The sequence below is a fragment of the Monodelphis domestica genome, chromosome 4, assembly GCF_027887165.1.
Source record: "Monodelphis domestica isolate mMonDom1 chromosome 4, mMonDom1.pri, whole genome shotgun sequence".
In the NCBI taxonomy this organism is placed as follows: domain Eukaryota; kingdom Metazoa; phylum Chordata; class Mammalia; order Didelphimorphia; family Didelphidae; genus Monodelphis; species Monodelphis domestica.
In genome coordinates, this window is record NC_077230.1 from 345,451,884 (window position 1) to 345,463,447 (window position 11,564).

Consider the following 11,564-nt stretch of genomic DNA (forward strand, 5'->3'; position numbering starts at 1 on the left):
CAAACTATACTATAAAGCTTATCAAAACAATTTGGTACTGGCTAAGAGACAGAAAGGAGGATCAGTGGAATAGACTTGGGGTAAATGGCCTCAGCAAGACAGTTTATTATAAGCACAAAGATCCCAGTTTTGGGGACCAAAACCCACTATTTGATAAAAACCGCTGGGAAAATTGGAAGACAGTATGGGAGAAATTAGGTTTGGATCAACATCTCACACCCTACACCAAGATAAACTCAGAATGGGTGAATGGCCTGAATATAAAGAAGGAAACTATAAGCAAATTAGGCGAACACAGAATAGTATACTTGTCAGATCTGTGGGAAAGGAAAGACTTTAAAACAAAACAAGAGCTAACAAAATTCACAAAATGTAAAATCAATAATTTTTATTACATCAAATTAAAAAGGTTTTGTACAAACAAAATGAATGCATACAAAATTAGAAGGGAAGCAACAATTTGGGAAACAATCTTCATTAAAGAAACCTCTGACAAAGATCTAATTACTCAAATTTATAAAGAGCTAAACCAATTGTACAAAAAAAATCAAGCCATTCTCCAATTGATAAATGGGCAAGGGACATGAATAGGCAATTTTTAGTTAAAGAAATAAAAACTATTAATAAGCACATGAAAAAGTGTTCTAAATCTCATAATCAGAGAGATGCAAATCAAAACAACTCTGAGGTATCACCTCACACCCAGTAATGAATGCTGGAGGGGATATAGCAAAGTTGGGACATTAATGCATTGCTGGTGGAGTTGTGAATTGATCCAACCATTCTGGAGGACAATTTGGAACTATGCCCAAAGGGCGATAAAAAACTGTCTGCCCTTTGATCCATCCATAGCACTGCTGGGTTTGTACCCCAAAGAGATAATAAGGAAAAAGACATGTACAAAAATATTCATAGCTGAACTCTGTGGTGGCAAAAAATTGGAAAATGAGGGGATGCCCATCAATTGGGGAATGGCTGAACAAATTGTGGTATCTGTTGGTGATGGAATACTATTGTGCTCAAAGGAATAATAAAATGGAGGAATTCCATGGGAACTGGAACAACCTCCAGGAAGTGATGCAGAATGAGAGGAGCAGAACCAGGAAAACATTGTACCCAGAGACTGATACACTGTGGTACAATGGAATGTAATGGACTTTAGTGGCAATGCAGTGATCCTGAACAACTTGGAGGAATCTATGAGGAAAACAACTATCCACATTCAGAGGAAAAACTGTGGGAGTAGAAACACCAAAGAAAAGCAATTGCTTGAATACATGGATCAAAGGGATATGTTTGGGGATGTAGACTCTAAATGAACATCCTAGTGCAAACAACAACATGGAAATAGGTTCTGATCAAGGACACAAGTAATACCCAATGAAATGGCGCGTTGGCTGCAGGGGAAAGGTGGGTAAAGGGGAGGGAGGGAAATAATGTGATTATTGTAACCAAGGAATAATGTTCTAAATGGACTAAATAAACTAATTCAAATGGAAAAAAAGAAAAAGATTTAAGTGAGACAGATTTTCACAAAGTTATCAGCCTCACTTTCTCTTCCTTTGAGTCCAGTGGCAAGACAGAAAGTCAGGAAATTGAACATAGCCTGGGATGCAGTGGATGACCTTGGAATCTTCCATGCCTGACCAAGTTTTTTTCCCTGTACCTGCTTTGGCCTCCTTCATGGCTGCTGGAACAAATGGCTCTGATCCACCTGTTGTGCCAGGAAAGTCTTTACATGCTTGGGGTATATATCCCTCTAACTTAACAGAGTTGAGGCCCATCAGTTACCCTCAACCTGGTTTAGCCCAACTGACAAGGCAGTTTTACCATGAGGTAGTGGCCACTGTGTATGCTAAAGCTCCTTGAAGCCACAGGTAAGAGTTGGATGAAAGGTAGACACCAAAAGTGAATGAACAGCCCTGAAAAGAGCTCAACAAGCCTCACACCAGAGGTACTAGTCCTCCTTGAACTCCTCATACACTCCAACTATGCAAGTGCAGCTATGGGCACATCATGCTTTTTCTGAGCATCAGATTCCTTCTAAACCGGAGCAATGGATTACATCATCTCTTAACTCTTTCCAGGTCTAAATTCTATAATCTGTGGCATAATATTCTGTGCTCTGAACTGTCTGGTGGCTCTATTCTCAGACAGTCTAAAGTTGAAGGGCCCTTCCAGCTCTAACATTTTATGATTCTAAAACCTGGGATGCCAGCCAAAAGGAAGGCCAGAGGTCTGAGTGGGACAGAAAGACAAGAGGCAGTGGTGGTGATATTTTTATTATTCCAGTCTAGATTGTTGGTTCTAGGTCTCACTGTGGGTTGAATCTCTGGTTATGAGATGTAGAACTAGAAAAAACCTTAGAGATCATCTGACTCAAGCCCTTTCTGTGAGAAAACCCCAAACCCTGAGAATGTGTGACTTGTCCAAAATCACACGAGGTCAAAGTGGCAGAATCAAGGTTCAACCCCAGGTTCTTGGACTCCCAATCCAATGGTCTTTAATATCATATAGCCTCAGTTAGATGTTGTCATTCCCTGCCAAACATCTAGCTTTGAGATCTTCTACAACTCAGTTAATAAATGTACTGTATATCTCTGTCTCATCCTGAGACACTGTGTTTGTTGAAATTTGTATGGTGAAAATTTAACTCAATTCAACAAGCCCTTGTAAGTCTTTTAGGCTCTAGATTACATTTTCCAGAAGCCTAAATATCTTCCCATAGCATAATTGTTTAGTGAGAACCACTGTGTAAGATAGGTTTAAAAAGTCATATACAGATGTGTGAAAATCTTTAATAACATAAAATTGCACTAAAACTTTTGGGGCACTGTGTGTGTGTGTGTGTGTGTGTGTGTGTGTGTGTGTGTGTGTGTGAATGAGTTGTCAACATTACAAGAATCGTTGGATCTCTTAGAATTTCAGAGTTGAAAGTTACCTCTGAGGCCATTTAGTCTAGACATATCAAACTCCCAGTCTGTGGGCTACGTTCCCCTCCCCACCCGACCCAACACTCCAAAGTTCAGCTTGGAGAGTCCCAAGAAAACATGAGGCTTTGAAGAGTCTCAGAGAGGACTGATGAAGCCTGGAGCTCTCATCATTTCTGCTTTTTCCTATCAGAGTGTTCACCGCCAACAGTGAGGAGAGAGTCCCCTACCAATGGACTTTGGGACAGGGGTAAAAAGAGTGCTTTGTACACCATAGACCAGCGGTTCTCACCCTCTCAATTTGTAGCAATGAGAATACATAATGCATATCAGGTATTTACATTTCGAATCATAACTGTAGCAAAATTACAGTTTTGAAGTAGCCACCAAAATAATTTTTTGGTTTGGGGTCACCGCAACATGAGGAACTGTATTGCAGGGTCACAGCATTAGAAAGATTGAGAACCACTGCCATAGACCATACCAGAGATATAAGGGATTGTGTTTTTTGTTGCATCCTGTTCAGTGCTTAAGCCACATGAAGCAAGCATTTAGTATGGTGCTCAGGACAGAGTTGAAGAGTGATAGATGGATGATGATGAGATTAATGATGAAGATGTCAGTGCTGACAATGACAATGACAATGATGATGTCCTCAAGGTCACATCACCCAATGAGTAAGTGGCAGAGGCATGTCCATATTCCAGGTCTCCTTAGTCTCCATCCAATTATCTTTATTTTTTTCCTACTTTTTAAAATATCCCAATCATTTCCCAATAATTATCCCCAACACTTAAAAGAATCCTCCTTTGTAACAAAAAAGCACAGTCAAGAAAAACAAATTAATGCATTGACCTTGTTTGAAAATGAATACCTCAGTCACAAGGGACTCATGATGAAAAATGCTATACAAAGCCCAAAAAGGAACTACCGAAGAAGGAAACGATTGCAGATCAAAGCATGCCATCTTCTACTTTATTTCCTTCATGAGTTCTTTCATTGTATGCTTGATATGTGTCATCTATCATGACATGAGCAATATGGCAAATATGTATTGCATGAAAGCACTGATATAACCTATTCTAAACCATTTACTGCCTCAGGGAAAGGAGGGAAGTGAGGAAGGGAGAAAATCCGAATCCTAAAATGGCAGAAAACAATTGTCAAAATTTTCTATATGTAACTAAAAATAATCTTTTTTAAAAAGTATTTTTAAAAAAGGAAAGGAAAGAAAATGGATGCCTCATTTTCCACCTTGAGTCAATTCTTTCTCTGCCAAGAGTATGGAGTCAAACTTCACCATCATCCCTCTGATGTAGTGATTGGTCATTGTTGCTTTAGGCAGAGTTTTAAAAACTTTCAGTGTTGTTTTCTTTGATATTATTGTGGTGTTCGCGTAAATTGTTCTTCTGGTTCTGCTTACTGTGTTGAACATTCAAGCAAATCTTCTTGACTTCCTACATCCTTTCCTACAGTGATGATTCCATACCATAGTTTGGGAATACTCAAGTCCCAAGGCATCCATACTTTCCAGTATGGAAGTTCTTGGTTACCACAAAAGTTCCATTCTAATTGACTTTGTCCATACAGGGTTTTTCTCTCTTCCCTTGACCTCCATGGTGCCTAGTAATAATACTTTCTGGGTCAAGGGAGCATATATCATTTTCTAGTTTTATTCTAAATTTTTTTTGCAGAAGAGTTGAACCAATTCATATCTGGTATCAATGGTAACAAAGTGCCTCTCTTATTATAGCCCCTTCAACATTTAACCAGGGGAACTTTCCACTAGTCCAAAGGGTCATAGGTCACTGATTTACCACTATTCCTGAGATAGGATTCTATCTCTCAACATGGATTAAGAAAAGGGAAAGGTTTGGAGCAGAGGGGAGCTATTGGACTGCCTGTAAACTCTAGCCCTGGGCAATGTGCCTTTATTATTTGGATGTAAGTATCTAAATCCTCAGACATCAGACATGCTCAAGTTGGAGCAGAAATACTAAAACACATTTCAATGCCAAACAGAAAATTGTATATTACTTAATTCAAAACAACTTCATTCAAGGAACATGTACTAAACAGTATATTTGGAGCCAGATGATCTGAGTTTGAATACTGGTTCTGCCACTTGCTACCTTCATAACCCAACTTGGTCAAGTCATATAAGCTGTCTGGATATCACCTATACACTGAGGAAGGTGGACTAGAACACCTCTAAAGTCCCTTTTAGCTCTTACACTATCATCCACTCTTTGTGGAAATATCAAGGCACTATGCTTTGTGCTGGGGGGAAATATAAAAGTTCAATAAAAACACTATTCCTGCTCTTATTCAGCTGATAGTATAGTTGGGGATGATGACCACAGAGATAATCATAATATGAAATTATTAGTGAATTAGAGATGTGCCATCAAAGTGCTATGTGGGGACTGAGATTGTTTTTCATGGGAGAATTAGGGAAGGCTTCCTGGAGGAGATTGTTTTTTTTTTTTTTTAAGTTGGGCTTTATAGAACTGATTTATGTTTGAGGCACTGTATTAAGTGCTTTAGGTGGAGGATGAGGTGGAGGGATGCATGATTATATTATTCATGTCTTCAAGGAAGAAAAAACATCTAGCCAGAGGCATAAGGGAAAGTCTCCTGGAGAAGGTGCCTTAAAAAACTGCTGGAACGTTGACATGTGGAGATGAAAGGCAAGACACTCTGGGCAGAGAAAACAGCATGAACAAAGGCCCAGAGGCTGGAAGGCATGAGGCAACTTGGGAAATAACAATATTGGGGGTGATACAAAGATGAAAAATGACATCATGCCCTCAGGCAAATTAATAATAAATGGGATAGGATTATCTAATAATAGAGGGAATAAGACATGATCACAAATACACATAATGCAAATAACAATATTAAAAGCAGTCATTAAGTATATGTATATCCAAAAAAAGATGGTAGATCTGTAATGAAAGTGAGGGATCACAGATAGAGAAACCAAGTGCTATTCTAGCATATGTGAAGTATGAAAAGAGCTGGGCTTCCCACACCTTGAGGAGCTACTCTATGGGGGATTTATGGTACCTAAGAATCACAGGTATAAGATGCAATGGGTGAATTTGCCTGTGTGGATGAAGATACAGAATACAATAGTCTCTGATGAACTGAAAATATCATTACACCAAGGGGACTAGAAAAGCATATGGAAAGTATTAGCTAAAAAATTACAGTACCAGTTAGAATCTCCAGAGAACAGGAACAAAGAGTGTCATCAGGAAAATGTCTGATAGAAAAAGAAGATGGTAAAGGGGCTGGTTATGTGGTAAGTACAAGGCATGACAGGCAGAGAACTCCACTGGTATCCTTATAATTTCAAGAAAAAGTGAGAAGGGCCTTTAGCACTTTGGGTAGACCTTCTGGCCTTGCGGAAGAACAAGAACAAAAGTAACACAGAATGAACAAACATAGATGGGTCACAATCAGCATCATTGGAGAGAATATCCAGCTTGATGAGAGCACAGATCCATTTGAATATTTGAAAACTGAATGTATTTAGATGGGCATCCCACTGAGTCACACACACATACAGAGAGACAGACAGACAGACAGACAGACAGACAGAGACAGAGAGAAAGAGAGAGAGACAGAGAGAGAGAGAGAGGGGAGGGGAGAGAGAGAGAGGGGGGGGGGAGAGAGAGAGAGAGAGAGAGAGAGAGAGAGAGAGAGAGAGAGAGAGAGAGAGAGAGAGAGAGAGAGAGAGAGAGAGAGAGAGCTTGGCCCTGAATTAAAGAATGAACTTGACTCAAAATTGAACAGGAAAAAGAAAATGGGTTATATTGGATTTAAGATGCCCCAATGCTGTTTCTGACTTCAAAAAGACCATCTTTCTAATACCAACATCCTTCCAGTGGTCTCATATGAATTTGGGTCATTGGAAGATCATGATCCCTGAAGAACCATATTTTCAGGTGACCCAGAGGTCAATGGAAAGGATTTAGTGGGTTTAAGCTTGTCAGTGATGACTTTCACCAACAAAAATAACATGACAAACATAATTAAGAACATGACTATGACCCATTCATGCTTTCCTGTTCATATCTTTTTGGAAATCCTCCATAAAGACTCTAATCAGTATACTATAGAAACTCTTCTGGATCTTTTGATAGTATATGGATATCACAAAGAAGTTAGGTATTTATATTAGGTTCTCTGATCTATTACTCATCTAGTTAGGCTCCGGGGGAATGAGATCTAGGACAAATAAATTGTGGTGGAGAAACAATGAAGAAAAGAATAAAAGAATGTGGCACATCTTGGAATAGAAGACTGATTCTATAAAGTGCATATGATGAATGTATTTTGGGGGGTATATCACTGGACATCTCAAGGGCATTGTATATTTGATGATCATTGACTTGTTGAAAACACTGGGCACCTGGAGTTGCGTGATTAGAGGGATGAAGAAGTATAGGAAAGGAAATGAAGAATGCCAAAGACAAACTTTGCCAACATCACTTTTACCTAAGACCAACTTTGTTCATCTGCATCATGGAACTAATAAGAGGCCATGTGGCATACTGGAAAGAATGTTGAAGCTGGAATCAGGAAAACCTGAGTTCAAATTCTAGTTCAGGTACATTCTTTGTTCATCTGCATCATGGAACTAATAAGAGGCAATGTGGCATACTGGAAAGAATGTCGAACTTGGAATCAGGCAAGTCATATAACCACACTGATCCTTAGCTTCTTTATCTGTAAAATAAAATAGTTGGACCTCATGTCTTCAAAGGTTTCTTCTAGATCTAAAAAAAATCATCCATAGAAGGATTGGCACAGCAAAAGAGGGAGCCTGAATGTTCACTTTTAAAAGAGTTTTGGGATAGAGAGCCAGGTCTGGAATCAAGAGGACCTGGGTTCAAATCTAGCCTCAGACACTTCCTAGCTGTGTGATTCTGGGCAAGTCACTTAACCTCAATTGCCTAGCCTTGCTGTTCTTCTGTTGGGACACTTAGAATCTATTCCTGGCTCCAACACTTATTACTTCTATTATCCTAGATAACCAATTTAGTCATCATGTAACTCAGTTTCTCTATTTGTAAACTAGAAATAACAATGCTCATGCTACCCGCCTCATAGGCTTCTCATGAGGAAAATAAATCTTAAAACACAATAGAAATATGAGATATTTTAGAGAATTAGATCTAGACTTAAGAGGACTTGGAACTTAGTATGAGTGTGACTTTTCACAAGTATAGTCATTTCTAGGTCTTAGTTTTCTTCTTAGCTTCCTAGACATCCAAAGCTTAAAACAACAACAACAACACTCGAAAACCACTCCTTTGATGTCAGATGGAACAGCCAGCATTGTCCTTTAACCAGAAATCTTTCTTCTTCTTGCTTCTAGTGGGTCCCAAATAGATACTCTCCTAGCAGTTGGGGATCCTGAGTAAAATATATTTTATGTATACATATAATATATTTTTAAAGAGACATAGGAGGCTCAATGGATAAAGAGTCAGACTTAAAGACAGCAGGTTCTAGATTCAAAACTGTCTTCAGATACTTCCTAGCTGTGAGATCCTGGGCAAGTCACTTAACCCCCATTGCCTAGCCATTACTGCTCTTCTGCAAAGGTTTAAGGATTTTAAAATAACACCAGAGAGAGGGAGAGAGAGAGAGAGAGAGAGAGAGAGAGAGAGAGAGAGAGAGAGAGAGAGAGAGAGAGAGAGAGAGAGAGAGAGAGAGAGAGAGAGAGAAGGGAGGGAGGGAGGGAGGGAGAGGAGAGAGAGAAAGAGAGAGAGAGAGGAGAGAGAGAGAGAGAGAGAGAGAGGAGAGAGAGAGAGAGAGAGAGAGAGAGAGGAGAGAGAGAGAGGAGAGAGAGAAAGAGAGAGAGAGAGAGAGAGAGAGAGAGAGAGAGAGAGAGAAGAGAGAGAGAGAGAGGAGAGAGAGGAGAGAGAGAAAGAGAAAGAGAGAGAGAGAGAGAGAGAGAGAGAGAGAGAGAGAGAGAGAGAGAGAGAGAGAGAGAGAGAGAGAGAGAGAGAGAGGGAAAGGAAGGAAGGAAAAGAGTGAAAGAAAGGAAAAAAAGAGAAAGAGAGATGATGGGAGAAAAGGAAGAAGAAAGAAAAAGAAAAAGAAGAACGACCTTTTAGTTCAGCAAAACTAGTCAACCCATCAACTGTGCCCCGAGGACATCCCTCCCAACTTTCTCCAGCAGGCATTTCTACTAGGACTGTCTAGTGGTCTACTGTCTACTAGTTAGTTGTCCAATTGGGGGGTCACCCCTCTAGCTTGATTATGGGGTTAAGCTTCCTTGAGGTCCTTCCTTCCTCCCCTTCTCTCCCCGGGCATGGGTAAGAAAGGGTTAGCCTCTGTGGGGCTGGGGGCGCCCCGCTGTCACTACACATAGTCTTACACACACAGTCTCACACACACACACACACACACACACACACACACACACACACACACACACACACACTCGCGCGCACAACACTCTCACACACACGCACGCTCAGGGGGCCGGGTTTGCGGGCGACCAGTCCCAGAGTTTTCTTCGCTTTCCCTGAAGGAGGCGCCTGAGCTGAGATCGCGCCAGGCGGCCGGGAGGGAGCTCCCGCGGCAAGGTACAAATGAGGCCGAGCCCCCGCGCCGGCTGCCCCTTGGCAGGCGGACTCCGTGCGCGCGCTCCGAGCTCCCGCTGTAGCCGCCGCCGCCGCCGCCGCCGCTGCAGCAGCTCTGCCCGGCTCGCCGAGAGTCACCCCTGCTTAGGACAATATCCTCCTTCTCTCTGTTCCTCTCCTCCCTGTGTGTGTGTGTGTGCTCCCTCTCCCCTTTCTTTTGCTCGCTCTCTCCTCTGCCTTCTTTTCTCTTCTCTCCTTTCCTCATCTCTCTTTCCCTCCATCTCTCCCCTTATCTTTCCATCTCTCCTCCTGAGAGCTCCCCCCCCCACCCGGGGGCTCCCCTGTCACTCTCCTCCCCCCGTGGATCTAAGGTAGAGTCCTTAGAGACCATCTAAGTCTTACTTAGTTCTTGAGAACCAGAAGGGACCTGAGAAATCAATTAAAGTCTCTTTCCTTTCTTTCTCACTTTTTCGTCTCTCTTTTTTCTCTCTCTCTCCCTCTCCCTCTCCTCTTTTAACCGTCTCTTCTTGCCGGCATATTTCTTCCTTTTTTCTCTATCCCCCCCTTTTCTCCCTCTCCCACACTTCTTGGATCTCTCTCTCTCTCTCCTCTCTCTCTCTCTCTCTCTCTCTTCACTCTCTTCCTCTCTCTCTCTCTCTCTCTCCTCTCTCTCTCTCCTCTCTCTCTCTCTCTCTCTCTCTCCCCCTTTCCATGTCAGAATTTATGAACTCGAAGGGACCTCGGAGATCCTCCTAGTCTGTTTCTCTCTGCTCCTCTCTTTTTGGGGAGGGGGCGATCTCTTCCCTTGTAGCTGTCTTCTGACTCATTCCCTCTTTCCTCCTATCTGCCTCTTTTTTTCTCTTGCTTCTTTCCTCCCACTCTTCTATTTCTCCCAGTCTCTGTCTCTCTGTGTGTCTCTGTCTCTCGTCCATCCCCACCCCACCCCCCCTTCACCTCCTCGTGTTTCCTGGCCAGCTCTTGCTCTTCCTACTCTTTCAGCTCTGCCAGGGGGCTGGAGGTGGAAGAATGGTTCCTGAAGTCAGAGTCCTCTCTTCCTTGCTGGGATTTGTCCTTCTCTGGTTCCCCTCGGACAGCCACCCCCGGACCCGTGAGTATAAGAGGGGTATGGAATGAAGAGAAGAGGCTTGGGTGCTGGGGAAAGTAGCCTGGGCTGTGGGGTATCCCATTCAGCCCTGAATACTTTCAAAGACAAAAGATGGAGAGACATCAGGATTCACTGTCCTGACCTCTGTTTTGTCACCTGGGAGAAGGGGGAAATCCTAACTGAATAGGAGCATTGTGAGAGACAGGGCAGACAGAGACAGAGGGGGGTGATATGGGTATGGTTATCAAAGTAAGGGGGAGAGAGTCATTGTCTCAGAGAACCACATCAAGGCTCAGAGACAGGGAGATAGTCTGGACAGGATTAAAAGAAAGTACCATTGGAATTTAGCAAAGGAAAGCCCTCTCCAGGCTTAGTTGATAAAGGAAGGGCTTCCTGGAAGAAGTGGAACAGAATCCTGGGCTCTGATAGATAAAAATTAGATACAGTAATAGTAATGTTTACTTAGCACTTTAAACTGTTTTACAAAGCACTTTTTTCAAAACAGCAGGTGAAAAAATAATATATTATTATTATTAGCCCCATTTTATACAGATGAAGAAAATAAAGCTCATTGACTTATTCCAATATCCCACAGGTAGGTAGTAGTCTAGCTGGGACTTGAACCCAAGTGGTCTGGTGTGGAGAGCACAAAAAGTAGGGGGCATTCTAGAATACAGAAGTAAGACTGAAGGATGAGTTTGGAGGCACTGGGGACATGATTGTAGGGGTCAGTTTGTGCTTGGAGAAGAGAAAAGACCACTGTTTCTAGTGAAAGAAAGAGCATGCAAGGTTGAATCAAAGGATTTGTATTCAAGGATTGGCTACTTATCACTTCTATGATCTTAGGCAAGCTATTTAGCTCCCTATAACCTGTTTCCACACCTGTAAGATGAGGGAGGTTTAGGTAAACGATCCCTAAAGTCC

The 11,564-nt window shown here is 41.9% G+C and overlaps 1 protein-coding gene across 1 annotated transcript in view; it reads left to right on the forward strand.

Moving 5' to 3' along the window:
- The first annotated feature begins 10,531 nt into the window (after positions 1–10,531).
- The window catches only part of CHRDL2 (chordin like 2), an 89,631-nt gene continuing 88,598 nt past the window's right edge, over positions 10,532–11,564 (forward strand). Inside the window, 1 exon segment of the mRNA XM_001367459.5 lies at positions 10,532–10,643. Coding sequence (XP_001367496.4) covers positions 10,562–10,643 — 82 coding nt within the window. The 5' untranslated portion in view covers positions 10,532–10,561.